The sequence below is a fragment of the Monodelphis domestica genome, chromosome 3 (genome assembly GCF_027887165.1).
Source record: "Monodelphis domestica isolate mMonDom1 chromosome 3, mMonDom1.pri, whole genome shotgun sequence".
In the NCBI taxonomy this organism is placed as follows: Eukaryota; Metazoa; Chordata; class Mammalia; order Didelphimorphia; family Didelphidae; genus Monodelphis; species Monodelphis domestica.
The window spans coordinates 70,698,605-70,718,416 of NC_077229.1; the positions used below are offsets into that span (position 1 = coordinate 70,698,605).

At 43.1% G+C, this 19,812-nt stretch overlaps 1 protein-coding gene across 5 annotated transcripts in view; it reads right to left on the minus strand.

Annotated features, from left to right (window-relative positions):
- Positions 1-8,075, minus strand: part of PTBP1 (polypyrimidine tract binding protein 1) — a 29,053-nt gene extending 20,978 nt beyond the window's left edge. For 2 of the 5 annotated variants that reach the window (XM_007489417.3, XM_001375547.5), the window contains exons 1-2: positions 7,923-8,075; positions 3,683-3,713 (exon numbers count right to left, since the gene is read on the minus strand). In XM_007489417.3, the coding sequence (XP_007489479.1) occupies positions 3,683-3,713; positions 7,923-7,930 (39 nt within the window). In that variant the 5' untranslated portion in view covers positions 7,931-8,075. The remainder of the gene's footprint in view (positions 1-3,682; positions 3,714-7,922) is intronic. The other 3 variants (XM_056822073.1, XM_056822074.1, XM_007489418.3) reach the window with 3 other exon arrangements.
- Between the last annotated feature and the right edge of the window lie 11,737 nt (positions 8,076-19,812).

Here is a 19,812-nt window from a genome sequence, read left to right on the forward strand (position 1 = left end):
TATTCTATTACAACATGGAATTATGTTTTGCATGACAAACATGCATAAACCAGAGGGAGGCAACTTGGCTGTTACAATTTCAGAAAATGTGGAAAATTGCTATTACATGTAATTGGGAAAACAAAATATCTTTGGGGGGGGGGATAGTTTTCAGAAAAGCCTGATCACACCTCTAGTAGATTTGATATACCAGATTCTTTAAAACCAAATGAAGGCCTTTATGTGGGACTCAATCAAATAAATGTCATCTGATGAAAATTCAGCCTGTGAATTCATTCATCATCCACTATTTCCAGATTCACACCAGCTGCAAATAGCTAAATATGCTTTTGTCAAATCCCAGATTATGCTGCTCTAACAAAAACCAGACCAAAGATGACCCAAGTGTGGTCTTCTAGGGAACTCCTTCCAGATTGAAATTGATCATTCTGGAACTGTTGAAGCAGTCTTACAGGTCACATTTCGTCCACAAAAATATAATGGGAACTATTAATGGGCTGCATCAAAATGCAGATACATTATAATTAAGTTTTTCTCAGGTAACCCTGTCAAAAAGGCAAAAACTAAACTGGTCTGGCCAATTCCTTCTCATGCTGGACTCCTTTTCTAAGGGTTCAAAAACATACATTATTTATAGCCTTATGCCACAAATAGTCAAGCATCATAGGCTATTCTGCCCTTAAGTCCTATGGGACTTTCCTTATTCTCCCCAACTTTTTCAAGTATTTCCAAATAACAGCTGAGCATTCAATGTAACTTCAGTAGTTTTGAATAGTTCACCAAAGTCTGGTAACTCAGAATTAGATGCTCTTACATCTAAAGAGGAAACCATCTTAGTTTGGTGGGTTTGTAAAATACTCATGTTTAATTCCCAAGCGTAAGTTTAAAAAAAAAAAGGGGGGGGGGGACTCTTAATAAGCAGAGGCAGGCAACAAACCATTGGTTATCATCTTGCTAAAATAGCAAAGCCCAAAACTGTTACCAAAATTCAAGTATTCACAGCTAAAGGATTTCCCCAGACTTACTACTCTTGAACACAATGGACCATAGAAAGAGAACTACCTACACCCCCACCCTCCAGCACTTAAGAACTAGAACCCAGGTCTCTTGATATCCAAGTCATGTTCTTTTCAGTCAGTATACCAGATGTCTGCCAATTTATGCCTTAGACCAGCAATGGCAAACCTTTTTAGAGATCACATGCCCCAAAGGCACCCTCAAGCTGCCTGTGAACCCCTGCATTAAGCCCAGATAGGGGACAGAGAAAGTGCTAGAGCTGGGCAGAGTATGTGAAAATGGGGTGGGGGAATAGAGGTGGGTGGGTGAAGGGGGAGAAAGCACAGTGCCTGCCTTCACCAACAAAGCCCTAGGCCTTGCAGGGGCACCCACATAGTCAGACCTATGGTCAATTGCCTAGCCCCATACTTCAATAACGTTCTACAATAGGTTTGTCCATCCAAGTACAATCTTAGATACGCTCCACCTCAGATAGACCTCAAGGACAACTTTCCAGAGAAGTGGCTTTTAATTATGTAAATTTTTTTCCTGATCCAGAACATTTATAGTACTGTTGTACTATGCCCAGCATTTATATCCGTCCAAATTCCAGGAGAGTATTGCCTAAGGTTTAAACATTTTTTTTTGCCACAATGTAACCAACTTAAATTTCCTCATTCACAAAGAAGGCTTTTTGCCCCCTCAAATAATTAGACAACTTTCCACAGTATATTTAACAAATGGGGAGTTCAATTTATATGACTTGCCAACCATTGTACAACTAGATAGAACTGAAACTTGGCCCTTTTCTAAAATACTAAAGGCCATGTCACTATAACTACCTAAAGTTTAATTAAGGACAAAGCAGTAGCTGAACTCATATCCAATAGCAGATTACTCCAAGACTCCAATTGAAGATGTTATAGTGAATATAATTTATTTCTCCCACACACTTTCATGTAAAGTGCAACATGAAAATGCTAGCAATCTGTTCTTCAAAACAGGTTAGTCTGCATCAATATTCACAAATAAAACAATTCAATTTAGTGCTGGACAACTAACTGTAGAGTATCTTCTGACCTCTCCACAGAGCTTTGAGATATCTTTCAACTAAAGGCTTAGAATAAGCTGCTTCAGCAATGCCAGTGAAAGTAGAGAAAATATAAATGAATCAAACAGCTGGGTTAACTGCTATATCAAGTAGAACAGTTGCCAACCCATTCCCTTCTAAGGCTCACCTGAAAAACTGAATTCAATAAACATTTAGATTCTGTGTGTAGAATCCACTGTGAGGGGAACTAACTAAACAAAACAATTTTGACCTCTAGGATTATTATTCTAAACTAATTTAAAAATATTTTTATTGGACAAAATTTAGGACATTAATTTAGGACATTTCATCCTTTTGCATTTTGAAGAGAACCTTTAAGTATATAGAATACCTTTCCCCCTGACTGTTAGGAGACAGAAAGCCCAGGAATGAATCAAGAAGCAGCAAATAGGCCATAATTCCATTCCACCCCTCTTTGCGGCCAAATCATTAGAATATTGACAGTTAAGGAGTGCCCTTGGCTTTCCCTTCTTTCAAGCAAGCACATGGAAAAGTTGAGAAGGGGAAATAGTATTTCTTTTCCTAGCTCAAGCATCCCTTTCATTCATGTCAACCTGTGTAAGAATGCCGCTTTCCCAATTAACATTTATTCCTCAGAAGATGAAACTGTTCAGTAAGAAACTAGTAAATTGTTGTCATGATGCTGTAGTGAAAATTGTTATTTGGCCAATCCAAAACTAGTACCTCTTTTGTAATTTGCAAAATCCCTGTCAAGATCTAATCAAAATGCTCACAAATGTCAGCTTAATGTAAATATGGCAAAGCTCCCACATATTTCTTAAATGTCTTTTCCAAATCCCCGAGTTTGAAAGTAATCTAGCATACAAAACTGTCTTAGCCCAAACAGGAGAATGGATTATTAAGAATCCTGTACCTTTGTATTAGTAAACCTATAAACCTCTACTCTTTTCCTTAGCTATATACTACTGTACTGCTTTTAATACCAATGGTAACACTTTTCAGGTAAAAACCAAATCACAATGAAATTTCATTGTGATTTGGTTTTTACCTGAAGAGTTATTCATTTGAGAGTGTTCAAGATTACCTGAAAAGAGTTATTCATTTTTGAGAGAGTGCAAGATTGAACATTCATCCTTTAGAGTTAAAATTTTAAGCATGTATATAGTGTTTGCAGATGAAGAAGTTTCCTGTCAGCACTTTGAATTTTTGAAAATGTTCTCTCCTGAGACTGGAGAAGGCTAAAAGTTGCATTTACAGTTAAAAAGAAAAGGTAAGAATTAATAGGTACCAAAGGAGTAAAGTCACAGTCAGGAATTAAATGATATTTAGTTCTGTCAGCTAAATGGAATAATAACATTCCAGTATTTGATGCTTAGATGACAGATTTTTGAAATTAAGAAATTCTGGCTTGAAAATTCCTTTTTTCCCCCAGATTCAAATTGCTGAAGAGCAGGAACACTGCTTTAGAATTGGAAAATAAAACAAAGAGATCTACCTAAACAATGGAGAGGGGTAGATTAAGAGTTCCCCAAATCTTTTCAGTTGAAGGCTAATACTAACCTAGATCTGATGCTGAGCAAGTGTAACAGAAAGAAAAGTGAGAAAAGTGCCTACCTTTGTACCAACTGTTATATCTGGGACAATGCTGTAGGAAAAAAAGAAAGAAAAGGATAAAAAGGTTAGATAGTTTGCCACAATCATCAGCATAGTCACAGCAGTAAGAAAAAAAGCTAGTCAAAGTGAACAGCTACCTCCACAAGGAGCAAAGAAGAATTTACATGAGAGCATAAAACGCATAACAGATTAAAATAAAGGAGGCCCAAGAATCAAAACCTCAAGAAATTTGTGAATGCCCACTTACTGCACACAACTTGCACCTTTCTTTTTCTTTAGGGTCAGTGAGAAAAGTACCCAAGTATAGTAGAGAATAAACCAGAATTTGGTTGAAAGGAAGGGCAAGTAAAGTTTATAGTTATGATAATTCTACCAACCACCATTTGGTTTAAAAGGAGTAGGTATAACAAGATTCTTCATCCAAATTGACTTCAGCAAATTCAATCAGGATGTTATCTATTGACCAATTCCAAGACTTCTCCTCCATGGCCTTCTCTTCACAAATTTTGTGAAGGACGTATCACAAATGATCCCTATCATAGGGTAAGATTTTAGTCAAAACCTTTTTTTTAATAGAAGAGGAAACTGAAGCATAAAGTTGGCCCCAAAGTCAAAGGTTGTTGGGACTAGGGATTTAAAACAGATACACTACTTTTAATTAGCACATTGAGGCTTCTGGGAGTGTGGAGGAGTCGCTTTTACACTCCCCTCTCTTTAGCTGCAGAAACTGGTGTAGTCCCCAAGTTTACATTCCATCCCATTGAAAAAGGAAACTAAGGCCAGAAAACACTTGGCTTCCCTTCCTTTGGTTAACTTAATATGCATTTATTCTTCCTGCTGGGAAGTGACTGGTATGTTTTTTAAAAACCAGAAAAGCGATTAAACCCTAGGAACCTTCAACAAAACCAGGTGATGACAAAGTCTAACTAAAAACACCACCAAGTAGACAACAAATTTGTTTTATAAGCAATGGCCATACCTCAAGGCAGTCAGGCTTGCTGAATACATCCCTAGCTCAACAACCTCCTCAAATGATATTGCTTTCCCCCCCTTCCAACTTAAAAAGTTCATTAAAAATTAAATCTTTTGGGGTCTATTTTCCTGAGAAAACTATGGATGGAACATATCTGATATCATGGTTGTATACAATAAACCCATTTGTAGCATTATTTGTTTTTCAAGACATTAAACTGGGGGACACCTAGCCCTGATTATATTTCCTTTCTAATAAAAAGGTTAAGGAAGGTTCTGTCAGGAAGGCTTATCTTGTTCTCAAAAGAACCTATTAATGGGGGCTTGGAAAGATCTGGGAAAAACCAAATGAGAAGCATCAAATTTCTTGAGCACTGGAAGTTATCAGAGCCATTCCTTTCAGCTTCCTGTTCCTTAGGAGGGCCTCAGACACAGGAAATGTTTTATATAAAGTAGCCTTTATAGAAAATATTTCAATTGTTTCAACAGGAAGAGATTTCAAACTCATCCCCCACACCCCAACTGCTGTTTGGACTAATCTGTTAACAAGCCACAGAATATACATTATGTTGAATGACAAACTCAAAAACTGATGCTTCATTTAATAATAGAATTACCTTAAGTCACATTTTCCTATAACATTTAGGCCTTTTAAAAATTAAAATAGTATCATGAAATCTCTTGTACTAAAAGATTCCCTGTAATATTAAAAAAGAGCTCACTACAAATTTCCAAAGATGAAGCATTGTGCATACATCCAAAAAAGCAAGTAGTGTGAGTAGGGAAAAAATGTCTTAAATAATAGCCAAAGATAAAAAGAATTTTCCAAAGCAGGATATCCAATATTCTCCTTAGGAGTGAGATATGTGGCTTCCTACAAGGATTCGTATTCTCTAGTTCAAATTAGCATACAAAACAGCATACAAAAGCAAGACCAAACAGCCAATTACAATGGTCTTTTTCTTCCAAATATATAGAAAGGATTCATCTAAGTCAAAGTCACTGTTAAAACTTATGTTACTTGCCAGACTATTAGTCTGGCTAAAGTGTAGCAAAAACTTCAGGCAACTCAACTGGCTGAGCTCCAGACCCATACAAGCTATCCTGTACAAAAGGAGAAGAGCCAAAATACTTTCAGATTGCAAAGATAAGCAGGTAAACTTTAAAAAAACTAGTTCCCACCCAAAATTTTTTCCTCTGGTCAGTGTAGCTTACTTTTTAAAAACCGAATCTGATAATGAATTCACAATAATGCATTCAAAAGTTTACTTTTTAACTTTAAAAAGAATGCAAGCATTTCTTTTTGAAGTCTTTCTTCCAACATAAATCTTAACTTTAACCCAAGACAACAGAACTCAATTCACTTTTAAAAGTGAATTTGAAATACTACTCTCCCCACAAGAGGCTGCTTTATTACCATTTGTTTATGTTACGCTTATTCATGTCTCTAGGAATACTAGATTGGCTACATAAACATTGGGATTCTTTACCTACTACAGTTCCAGCTCAGGAGTAAAATCAGATTATTTTCCAAAAAGTACATCAGAAATGGCCAGAATTCATACAGTGAAGTACTTCTATTTCTGGGTCCTCTCTTCTCTTCCCACCTTCTGCACCCCTCTTCCCTCTCCCCCCCAAAACTGAAAGAACCGATGGGTTTGTTTTTTTTTTTTAAACACCTTGGTGGTACGGTGTGTAAAGAGCCCTAGTCGACTTTGGATCTAGTTACTACCTGAGTGACCTAGTCACTTAACCTTCGAGGGCTTCAATTTCCTCCTCAATGAAGGAAGTGTAAGACTAGTCCAAGCAATTCAATTCAACTACGTCTAGAAAAGGACTTTTTCAGCTTTACTACCCTGCCTACTTTTGGGGCAAGTTACAAGAAAGTAGTTTTAAGCTAAGAATCTAGTCCAACTCCTTCAACTTACAGCTGAGGAAAGTAAGACTTAAAATTACTTGCCCAAAATTTTTACAAGTGGCAGAATTCTGGTCAAATCTGTTACTAAGTCCCCTAAAAGTTAATAATCCTTTCTTCCCATTCCAGGAAATCAAATGAAATTGCATGTTACCTCTGGTTAGAAAATGATTTAATTGCACGACTGAAGGCATTCGAACTAAAACCATCTCATTTATTCAGATAAGAAGTTTTGAAAACATTATCCGGGTCAAAGGTAATGAAATGGATATAAAGACCATAGCCTTCCCCCCTCCATCTTGGAAAAGCAAAAAAAAAAAAAAACACAATTCGGGAGATGATCTACAGGGCCCCGAGAGGGGGAAGGGAAGGGGTTTCCTGAGGAAGCTTAAGTATGAGTACACAGAGGCACAAAGAGTTCGGTGACCCCCTCTGCTTCTTTCTGACCAAGTTACTTTGGGCAACTCACGCCTTGGAGACTCAGTTTCCTCCTCAGAGAAAATGGCGAGACTAAGGGTGGGGGGGAGGGGGAATGAAGGCAGCCCCACCCCGGGACTCCCGCGGCGGGCTGGCTGAGTCGGGGCCTCGAGGCCCAGCTTAAGTGGGCGACCTGCCCTGCCCGCCCCGCCCAGGTCCCGTCTCCTTCCGGGCAGGGCGGGTCGCCCCCAGCCCCACCCGCCTGGGCCCAGGGAGGTAGCCGAGGCCTCCACCCCGGAAAGGCGCACGACGCGCAGATGGGGGCAGGGAGGGCCAGAGTCCAGGGGCGGGAAGGCGGGAGGGGCCTTGCGTGCCGGAGGAGAGCGGGAAAGGCCGCTGCAAGGCACGAGGGGGGAGCCACCGCGTGGGGCCGCAAAAAAGGGGCGCCAAGAGCCCTCAACCGGAAGAGATGGGGGAGGGAGCCGCGCACTAGGGGGTGCAAGTCGGGAGTAGAAAAATGAGGGCCAGGAGCTAAGGGGAAAGGAGGAAAGGGCGGCTGCAGCGAAACCCGAGCTCGCGCCGGCAGCCACTCTACGCACGCGCGCGCGCGCTCGCGTTCTCATGGGGGAAGGGAGCCGTACCCCCCCAGCCCCGAAACGCGAGTTGGCCCGCGCCCGTATACACACACACGTACACACATACATGCATACACACACACACATTCCCTTTCCCACGGCCACAGCACCAGTCTCAAGCTCCAGCGGAACCTAGCCCCGCCTCGAGAGCGTGACTAGAAGCGGCCATGAGGAGCAAGCGGAGGAGGCCCCCGCAGCGCTATCCGCGGGTCGGGCGGATGAGGGAAAGGAGAGCCCGGCGAAAGCCAAGGCCGCGACAGCAGTGAGCAAAAGTATTCCGAGGGGCGAAAATAGGGCTTACCCGTCCATGGCACAAGAGGAGACCCGAAGGGAACGGAGTGGAGGCGCCGGAATAGCAGGAACCGACTCAACGGCTCCGTGTTATAGACTCACAAAATGGCGGAGACGCCCCGACCACGTCCCCCGCGCGCCCTGCCCATTGGCTCCGACTGCTGGGAGGGGGCGGGGCGAGGCTTGTAGACCCCCGCCACAGTTACCAATTCGTTGATATGTCTCCCAGAGGGTGGGACCAAAGGAAAATCATGGGGATTATTAGACCAGATGACTGCCTGTCAATCCCTAGGGCGGAAACAGCCTGTAGGAACGAAAAAAAGATCGAACCACGTGATCGTCCATGAGCCACTGAGCGGCCATCTTGAGTGTGGTTTTGTGGGTTAACGGTAGCCATCTTGAGAGTGGGTACGTGGCGGCTCAGAGAGCGGGAAGCGTGGTGCCCGTTAGGGCGGCCATCTTGTCTAGGAGCAGGAAGCCCAAAGTTCCCCATCTTGAGTGCTAAGAAAGCGCGGTCTTGTCTCAAATCCATGTGGAGGCCATATTATACGTGGGCAAGAGACTACCCGGTGGCCATTATCATTGTGGGAAAACTGCCCCCCAAAAAATCTTAGATTCCACCAACACCCTCCCTATGTTACAATGGGGCCTTAGGTCTGAAGATCCATAGATTTGTGAGACACAAGGGGCAAAGTTTTAAGCCATTTGGAGAAGGTGATGCCAGCACTTACTAAGCCAGTCTTGGGGCAGGAGTAAGGGAGGAAGGTCTCAGAACATGGAATGGCAAGACTGGGACGGTCATTAGAACCCAGAATGTCAGGGCTGGAAGGGTTCTTAGGACACAGTGTCAGAACTAGGCTCTCCATTAATAATAGCTGATATTCAAATCTGGCCTTAGACACTTCCTAGCTAGGTGACCCTGGGCAAGTCACTTCACCCTCATTGCCCAGCCCTTACTGCTTGATCTTCTGCCTTGTAACCAATACATAATATTCATTCTAAGAAAGAAGGTAAGGGTTGATAAATAAAAATAATAGCTGATATTTGCCTGGTGCTTTCAGATTGTAAAAAGCACTTTACAGTCACAACAACCCTATGTGCTCCTCAAACTCATCCCGCCCGCCCATGAGAGTGGTGACCAAGGCCAGCCTATCTCATCCTGAATATATTCCTCCTGTCCTTTGACACTGCCACCCCTCTTAGCAAAGGCCCTTATCGCCTTACATCTGCACTAGTACAACAGCTTGCTAACAGGGTCTCTCCCTGAGCCTCTCCCCTTTCCAATCTATCCTCCATTCAATTGCTAAAGTGATCTTCCTAATCATGCTCTAATTATGTCACCCAATCCCCCACTCAAAAAAATGCATTGACATCACCACCACCAGGATCAAATACAAAACGCTCTGCTTAGCATTCAGAGCCTTTCATTTCTAGTCCTCTCATTCCAATCTTCTTCCCCTCTTTTACTCGTTAATCCTGGGACATTGACTCCCTTGCTGTTTCCCAAATTAGAAACTCCATCTCTTGACTCTGGCCATTTTATTTCTATCTTTTTTTAAACCCTCACCTTCTATCTTAAAATCGGTAGGGGGGGGGGGGGAGTGCAGCTGGGTGGCCCAATGGATAGAAAGCCAGGCCTGGAGACAGAAGGTCCTGGGTTCAAATTTGACCTCAGACGCTTCCTAGCTGAGTGACCCTGGGCAAGTCACTTAATTCCCATGGCCTAGACCTTACCTCTCTTCTGCTTTGTTCCAAGACAGAAGGTGATGGATTAAAAAAAATCAAGGCCGCATAGCTAGGAAGCCTTATTTAAACCCAGGACCTTCTGCTTCTAGCCCTGGCTTTCTATCCACTGAGCCACCTAGTTGTACAATGACTCCCGTCCCCCCCAAGCCCACCAAACCTAGGCATTTCCCCAGGTTTCTCCCCATCCCTAGAATACTCTCCCTCTTTATCTTAGCCTCCTTTATCCTGGTTTCCTCAAAATTTCAGCGAAAATCCTACCATCTATAGGAATGGTGTGAGACTCTAATGGGAAATGGGAGCCATTAATTCCTTTCCAGAAGGCTATCTAATAACTGTTTTAAAACATAATCTCAGGTATGGTTTTTGGTATTTTTACTTATTTTGTTCTATATTTCCCAATTACATTTTAATCTGGTCAGGCTTCAGTAAGGAGTAATACTGGCTCGGTGAGGCCTGAATGTCCCACAGCTCTGTTCTACAGAAAGCCTTTCCAGTTTCCACCTTCATTCTGGTATCTTCCCTCTTTCCATTATTTCAAACTTTCCCCCTATAGCTTACTTGGACACAGTGACACAGTAAGGTATGCCTAGCACGGTACTGCGCTCATTAGGCCACAAGTTCCTTGGGAAGACGGGCTGTCCTTTGCTTTTCTTTGTATCACCACGGCTTGACTGGGCCCTGGACTGCAGTAAGCCTTCAATAAATTTTTATTGACTGACAGGTAAATACTATCTCCATTTTACCATAAGAAAACTGAGTCTCAAAGAGGTTCGGTCACAACTAGTGTCTGAGGAAGAATTTATATATGCCAAGTATGGGGGACAGGAAGATGGAAAAAGGAAACTTCCTGCCCTACAGGAGATATTTTCCTGGTGAAAGTGGATTCCCTGAGGGCAGAGCCCATTTCTTCCCACAAAGCCAGCCGCCTTTAGTCTGGAACAGAACATAGAAAGAGCTGGAATGGACCTCGGAGGCTTCATTTCATACAAGAAGAACTTGAGGCCAGGGAAGGGACTTGCCCAAGCCCTCCATGATGTCAGGCGTAACCTAATGCCAACACCTCTTCTGAGGTCTGTCTCCTGAGCCTGAGCCTGCCCCTGCTCTGCTAAAATGGAGAATAGCCATCCTGAAGGGTCCTGCTTACAAAGAGCACCAGCATCCCCTCCAATGGGGTCTCCATCATCATCAGAAGTGTTGGCACAAAAGGAAGATTTCTAACTTGGCCTCCATTTTGTATTTGAGGCAGGAGCCAACACTTGGCCCAGCAGATGAGAGTCCCAGTTTTTTTGTCCTTCTACTAACTTGCTGTGAAGTTCAGCAAAGACTTTCCATCCATCTAAGTGACCATTTACTCACGTATAAAAAAGGAGGGCCTCAGAGCAGAAGAATTTATTCCTTCATCTTAAATAGATAATTGAAATGGAACTCCCCTTCTGACTCTTGCAGACAGTAGACTTCCTCAGGCTGAGGGTTTGAAGCAGGTTACCTGAGTCTCTTGTTCTTTGGAGCGGAGATAAAAGTGTTGAATTCCCTTTTATAAACTATTCATGCTCAATGATATCTCCGCAGCCCCAGGGGTCTTTGAGTCCATATGTTAAGTGTGTATGAAAATAAAATAAAATAAGACACCCCCTCCTTGGAGGTGGTCCGTCTCCAGTTTCTTTCCCTCCCCTGTTTGGACCACGTCCCTTTAGGGATTTCTCTGTTTCCCCACTCTCCTCCTTCCCTCTCCCTCCAGAATGGCCAATGGGGCTGACATCGACATCTCTGCTCACATTTCTGTCTTGGTATCACAATATCTCCCTTTTAATAAATGGTGCAGGGAAAGCCAGGCAGGGCATAGGTGATGATGCAAAATCCCCGGCACCAGCCTTCCCTTGAGGGGCTGGGATGGGATGGGATGGGATCATTGGGACTCACAGGTATCCAGGGAGGGCTCTTATCTTGCCTACAAACAGCTCCCTTTGGAAGGTTGTCCGTCAGCTCTTCCTCTCACAGGATCTTTTTCCCAATTCCTGCATCTTCTACTGACTAGACGTCTCACATGCCAAAGGAAAAGGAGGCAACGTTATTCTGGCACTTGGGCTCTTCTGAGGCAGAAGACAAAACTTCATTCATCCAGGATGAGAGCCCTGCAGAAGGCCTGACCCCAGACCCCCAACAAGACTGGCCCCATTAGGAATCAGGGGGAAAAGAGAAGGAGGAAGAGGTAGCTCCAGAGCAGCTCCCCAAGGCAGCCACTTCCATCTTGAAGTCTTCCTTGATAACCCCTCTTGACTCTAAATGGGATCAAAAATCCTTCCTCTGACTCAGGACAATATTTGGGTTTGGTTCATTTCTCCTTTTCTATTTTGAATTTCAGCTACTTGTGCCCATGGTTTTGGGACCTGAGGTCATACCAAACTGGGAAAAACTTTAGGATAGTACAAGGGGACAAGCCTTGACCAGAGGGACTATTGTCAGGAGACATTGTGGCACAATGAGAGAGAACAAGGGAGTCAGAGACCAGAGTTCTAATCCTCAGTCAGATATCCTTAGCTATTGACCCTGGATAAACTTCCTAATCTCTCTTAATCTCAGTTTCCTTATTTATAAAATAATAGTATAATCCTCCCTGGGGTTTTTGCGGTAATCAAATGAAATGTACAATTCTAGACAGACATAAATATATTCAGGGATTTATATACATACAGTTATACACTTGGAGGCATATATTGTGTGGGTATGTATATGTGTGTGTTTGTGTGTAATCTATACTACATATAGGTGTGTCTATATAATTTTTAAATCCCACCTGTGATTTCATCAGCACAAGACACTCCAGGTAAAGAGACTCTGTGGAACCAGCGCAGGATGTCGGAACCGTTTTTCTGCAACTAAAGGTCTTAGAAAGTAGCCTAGAGTTTATGGGTGTCAAACTCAAATAGAAATGGGGGTCACTCAACCATGCAGAAGGATCTCTGAGGGTCATATATTAACTTGGAAAACTACACATGGTTAGCTATTTCTTTATTAATATAGCAACACATTAAAATTAGAGCCAAATTACATTTTAATTTAGCACTAACAGCACTCCCACGCCAGAGGAGGCTGCACCTCTGACACTTCTGGCCCAAAATAAGGTGAGTTTCAGGGATCTGCCCAGGGTCACATAGCCAGCACAGGGCAGAGTGGGGACTTGATCCCCATCTCTGCTTCTCTAGCCCACTCTATCACTCTGAGTTATAACTGACCAAGGACCATCCTTGGTCAAAAGAGACTCTTCTCTGAGCAGGTCAATCACCAGGGAATCATCTTTTTGACTACGCCGGGTTCAGGAAACCTCTGCGGGTTAAAGCATGGAGAGATTGTAGAGGAAGAAGCCACAGTCAATGAGATCCCAAACAGTACAGGCTTTAAAGATGGCTTCCCATCTATAGGATGAATCTCCTCTTTGAGATGCCTGAGGAGAATGCTTAGGAAGGAGTAGTCTGGTCAATTCATTTCCACTGCTGCTAACTTAAGATGATTGCCATCATCTCCTTGAGGAGGAAAGGGAAGAAATTACCAAGGCCTTTGGGATGAATTCAATGCAACAGACATGAAGTTCCTACTAAGCACTGATGAAGCTATGTACTATGTACCAAGCCCTCTGCTAAATGATAGATTCAAAGACAAAAAGGAAATGGGCTCTGCCCTCAGGGAATCCACTTGCACCAGGAAAATATCTCCTGTAGGGCAGGAAGTTTCCTTTTTCCATCTTCCTATCCCCCATACTTGGCATATAATAATGCTTGCTAAATGCTTGTGGATTGATGAATTGACTGACTGAAGGATATATAACTATTTCATAAGAAAAAATAAGTTTCAAGAGGGAGAAAGGGTATTTGAAGCTATTTAGGGACTGGGTCAAGAAAGGTTTATTGTGGGAGGTAGCATCTGAGCCCTGATTTCAAAGGACAAAGAAGGAACACTGATGGGTAATTTTAAAAATGGGGTACACAGGGAACATCTAACAGGCCAATTTAACTGAAATGGAGACAAAGGAGAGAAATAAGACTAGAAAGGTAGGTGGGAACCTAATTGTGGAGGCTTTAGATACCTGCCTGAGGAGCTGCAGGTCTGAAGGCAGCAAGACTCCAGGGATAGAACATTGTCTCAGGAGTCAGAGAATTGATTCAGCTTTGAATCCTTGCTCTGGCTTTGACTATTTGTGTGTCTTTGAGCAAGTTATTGATTTCATCTCTCCCGGTGTCAGTTTCCTCATCTGTAAAATGAGGGAGGGAGGAAGAAATGACCTCTAAAGTCCCTCCCAGCTCCAAATCTGGAAATCTCTGACCACTGGGATGAAAGTGACCAAACTACGGGGTCTGTCTTAGAAAAGGAGACACATCAATAGAGTTGAGTTCATTTTCCGATAAACCATTTCATTTTTAAGTTAGGAGAGATTTTGTGGGCATGGACTCAACCACACTTTACAACTTGATTAGATATTGGAGATGAAGGAAAAAGAAGACAATAGAATGATTCTGAAATTACAAACCTTAAAGACAGTGGAACAAATTTGGAAGAGTGAGGATTAGAGAAAGCAAAATGGAACTAATTGAAGTTTCATTTACAACTGGGAAGAGCTATCAATGAATTGCCCCAATTTCACCTTTTTTTTTTTTGAGACTAACCTCTATACCTCTCTTTCCCTTCTGGTATATAAACTCTTAGAAGGAATGGACTGTTTTGAGATTTTTTTAATAGCTAACAAATATTTAAACATCTACTGGGAAGAAAAAGGAAAAACAGTCCCTGCTCTTGAGAAACTGAGTCTATTGTTTTAGCTTCACTCAGACATTCCCCCTCTGTCCTCCTGTCATCCATTAGAACACCCTCAAGTACTTAGCACAGTGCCTGGCAAAGAATAATTACTTAATAAATATTTTTGATTCATTTATTTTGGACTTGAGATTCGAATGGGATTTTGCCTCACAGAGGAAATCAGTTGCCAAACCGTGTTCTTTCTATGTTTGAAAAATCCCCTGTAAAAAAGGCCCCCTTCTCTGCCACTGCCACCCCTCTAGCACAGGCCTTCATCCCCTCTCCCCTGGATGCCTGCAATAATGGGACGATGGCTTGTAACCTGCCTCATTTCTCTCCCCACGCCAGATGGCCCTCCAGCAGCCACCAAAGTGGTTTTCCTAAAGCACAATCATGTCACCTCCTCAGTAAACTCCAATGGTTCCCCATCACCTCTAGGATCAGCTAGTGAAGCTTCTGTTTTCAAGCCTTTCAGACCTGAGCCCTTTCTTCTCTTTCCACCTTCTTCTACCTCACCCGGCAGTGTTCTAAAATCCAGCTCCTCTGGCGGTCTTTCAGGTCTTCTCTGCCTTCTCTGGGTCCGTTTCCCAATATCTGAAATGCTCTCCCTCCCAGGCTTGGCCTCCAGGCTTTCCCAGGTTCCTTCAAGACACCGCTCCAACCCCACTTTCCGCTGGAGACTTCTCTTGGCCGGTCACTCCCCAGTAAGTGCCTGGCCTTAGAGATCACCTCCTATTGACATTAAATACAAATCAGATGGGGGTCTTCCCTCCCTACCAGACGGGAAGTGAGCCCAAGCAAGAATGGAGCTTTTGCCTTAAAATTCTGGGTCTGGCTCATAGTATGGAATTAATATATAATTCTTGACTGAATAACCAGATTTCTTTTATCCCAGAGGCAGACACTTTCTCCAGTCCTTTTCTCCCTCTCTCTTCCCTCAACATCGGAGGCCTCAAGCCTGCTTATTCTCTGTTCTAAACCCTAATGGCTCACAGGAATATACCCTTTGCATCTGAGCCTCAGAGAGATCCACATCTCTTCCATCCCTAAAAAAAAACATGAATTGCTGGGTCTGGCTGGCAAAACTGAACTCTGCCTTCTCCAGTACAGGAAATGAGTCAGCAGGGAGAAGCAGTGGAGACAGAAACATGCTGAAGTCATGGGCGGAGATAATACTCCCCAGGCCATGGCGCAACAGGAGAGCTCAACTCGCCTTTCTTGGGCCTCCTCTGAAATCTGGCCACATTGGGAGACCCCCTTAGGAATGCATGTGTCACGGGACAGGACAAATGCCCTGGAAGAAGCCGGCTTTTATAGCATGTAGACTTTCCTGGGAAAATAATTTAACCCAGACGCTAGGCTATCCAATGAACTATGTGACGGGGCAGTCTCCCCGACTTTTTTTTTTTCTAGGCCCAGTTCAATGTCTCCCTTCCCCAGAAAGCCTCAGAGGCTCAGCCCAGTGAAATGAAAATAGCCCTCCAACCTGGCCCCTGGAGCCCCGGGTCCTAGAAGAGGCTTCTGGGTAGAGCTGCTTCTCCGCAGTGCTCTTTGCACCATGAAAATGTTGGTCTGGATGGGACTGAAGGTCTTCCCAGCCATGAAATCCTCAAATTCTCCCATCACTCCAGTATAACAGGAATCATTTACCATTTCCTCAGAACTAATTTTGGCCTTAATATTTGCATCATTGATCCCAAGCATAGTTATTTTGACTCTAGTGTGTGTCTGCTTATTGACTGATAGAGGCCTAGTGGCAGAGGGTGGGGATGGGCTAGTTTCCAACCCCCCCCCCCAACATTGCCTGACACTGCTGCATGGAGCCTGACATTGAACTGTAGAATGTCAGAGGTGGGAGGGAACATAGAGATTGTCTGGTCCAGCTCCCTCATTTCAAAGAGGATAAATCAGAGGCACACAGAGAGGGGAGACAGCTTGCCCAAGGCCACATAGATAAAGTTAGTGGTGGAGCTAAGATTAGCCCTCCAGTTTCAAGACTCTGATCTCAACTGGTGTTTCTCTTCTCTTCTTTTCTCTTTTTTTCCCCCTTCCCTTCCCTTCCCTTCCCTTCCCTTCCCTTCCCTTCCCTTCCCTTCCCTTCCCTTCCCTTCCCTTCCCTTCTCTTCCCTTCTCTTATCTTCCCTTCCCTTCCCTTCTCTTCCCTTCTCTTATCTTCCCTTCCCTTCCCTTCCCTTCCCTTCCCTCCCAACTTAGAATCACTACTGTGTATTCCAAGGCAGAAAAGCAGTTAAAACTAGGCCATGGGTGTTAAGTGACTTACCCAGGGTCACCCAGCTAGGAAGTGTCTGAGGCCAGATTTGAACTGTGTCTAGGCCTAGCTCTCCATCCACTGAACCACCCAACTGTCCCCTGCTTTGTCTCCTTTTACAACTGTGGGTCACTTTTTCCTACCTCTTAGCTCACAAATTCTGAAGGCTTTAATTCTCTAACATAAAAGACAAAAACAAAACAAAATGTGAACCAACCATTCTGAAAAACAATTTGGAATTATACTACCAAAGTCACTAAACTGTCCTTATGCTCCTTTGCTCCAGAGATAGCAAGGCTGGGCATAGATGACCCAGGAGGTTAACGCCAGAGAGAAAGATCCTGCATTTATGATGGCATTTGTGTGTGTGTGTGTGTGTGTGTGTTAGAAAAAATCCTGGAAACAAAGTGAATGCACTTCCCTTGGGGAATGGTGGAGATGGAATGGAATGGAATTTTGCTGTAAGAAACTACATATGCATCTAAGAAAATGAGCCTACCCCTCCTTTTATGTAGAATGAATGAAATACTCTTCACAAATCCCTTCCCCTGGGCCAGGCAATAGGTTGAGCCCTGAGGACACAAATATAAAAAGTGAGACCCTTGTCCTTAAGGAACTTACATTCATATAGGGAGAAAAAAAAGATGTAAAAGTTTGGGTTTCGAAGATCCAGTTATTTTGCTAAACTGCTTTTGTCTATTTTTCTTCCTTATTTTTCTGTTATTTTCTTTGTGACAGCATCTTTGTATAGCCAAGGCTCTCTGACGAAGCTGTGATGTGGCTGCCTCTCCCCCCAATACAGCAGAGATATGAGGGATTAATGGAAATTAGCGGACTACCAAGATTTACTGAGTCATCCCAAAGCACCAAAACCTTTCACAAAGAACATACGTCACTGGAAATGGCCAGGGCCATTCCTATGGCCTTGGTTACACAAGGGACCTGTATCTGGGGAAGAGGGAAGGAGCAATGAAGGTAACATGACCACAGAAGGTACCAATAAATTTTCTGGCTTTCTATACCTCCTCCTCCTCCTCCCAGAAAACTATCCCTTATAACTGAAAATAAGCGGGGGGGGGGGGGGGGGTGTCAGATTTGAAAAAGTCTTCCTCTGCCATTTCCTACACTGGAGTCCCCAATTCTGACAAACGAGTGGGAGGAGATATCTTTTCATATTTCTTCTTTGGGGCCAAACTTTCAAGTTTCCATTATTAATTATTTCAGTAGTTATCACATGTTCCATTTACATTGTTTTAGTCCTTATGTATATTGTTTTCCTAAAAAGAAACATTTCTATAAGTATTTAAGTTAATCAAAGTGCTTTATAGATGCTAATTCATTTGATCCTCAAGATGAGGTTGGTGCTATTATTATCTCTATTTTACAGATAAGGCACCTGAGGCTGAGAGAAATTAAATGATTTGGAGCAGCTAGGTGGTTCACTCAGTGGACACAAAGTCAGGCCTAGAGAAGAAAGGTCTTGGATTCAAATTTGACACTTCCCAGCTATCTGACCCTGAGCAAGTCACTAAACTCCAATTTCCTAGGCTTTGCCATTCTTCTGCCTTTTAGAGCCAATACTTAGAGTCAATTCTAAAACAGAAGGTAAGGGTTTAAAAAAAGAAAAATTAAATGACTTGTACAATGGGCTTAGACTTAGCACAATTTCTACAAAGCATTGGTCTCGAGTTCACATCCAAAAAGGAGTCCTACCAAGGACCACCTTCTGGGTCCTAGCTCTGGCATCCATGCTGCTGTGGCAGAAGGAGGCATGGACTCCATCCACCATTCTACTCCCAGACTCCAAAAACCCTGAGGCTCCCTCTCCTGACCTTTGAAAATTCATGAGGTTGGAGCCTTCAGATTCATCTCCTTCCCTTTACAAGGGGAAAACAAAGGCTGAACCAGGGCTCAGATTCCTGAGGCCATGGACCTGCCTGCCTCAGCCTCCTGGGACAGAGAAGGGACCCCCATGTTCAGGGGCCCCCTGAAGCCAGCTAGAATTTTCAGGGTGAGCATTTAATTCTCAGAAATGAACAAATGAGACAAGTCAGAGCCTGGTTCATGTTTGTTTGTTTTAATGGCCCACAGTAAAGAAAGTGATGGAGACAATGTTAATAATGCAGATTCAACTTAAAGGCAATCCCAGACTCATTTTTTTCAGACTGTGAAGGGTTTCAGTGAATGACAAATCATGAAGGTATTAAAGATGTATTCAAAAGGATCTTTTTTTCTGTCTGTCTGCCAGCTACAGCTTCATTTCTTTGAAAGGACAATTTTTTTTTTTTAATAAAACCCTCACCTTCCATCTTGGAGTCAATACTATGTATTGGCTACAAGGCAGAAGAATGGTGAGGGTAGGCAATGGGGGTCAAGTGACTTGCCCGGGGTCACACAGCTGGGAAGTGTCTGAGGCCAGATTTGAACCTAGGACCTCCCATCTCTAGGCCTGGCTCTCAATCCACTGAGCTACCCAGCTGCCCCCTGAAAGGACAATTTTTAAGCCCAATAAATTTCTACCCCAATCCAATTGAAAGATTCAGAAATCAATCACGTGAAATATTAGACATCTATCCAGATAAAATCTGATCCATGAACACTTTCCTCATTGGTATCAGCTTTTGAAAACATCTTTACTACCTTTATGATTTGTCATTTACTAAAAACCTTGACTGTTAAACATTTATGAGCACAGTCCTTATCCCAAGACCCTTCCCCTTAAGACATCCCCCCCCCCTCATTATGCATACTTTAAAAGTTTATAAATTATCCCACAGTGGGCAGCTAGCTAGCTCAGTGGATTGAGAGCCAGGCCTAGAGAAAGGAGATCCTGGGTTCAAATGTGACCTCAGACACTTCCCAGCTGTGTGACCCTGGGCAAGTCACTTGACCCCCATTACCTAGCCCTTACCAATCTTCTGCCTTGGAACCAATACACAGAATTGATTCCAAGACAGAAGGTAAGGGTTTAAAAAAAAAACAAAACATTTTATATATATACTCAACAACCCTGGGAGGGTGGTGCTATTAATACTCCTATTTTATTTATTCATTCATTCATTTATTTATTTATTTATTTATTTATTTTTGTAAACCC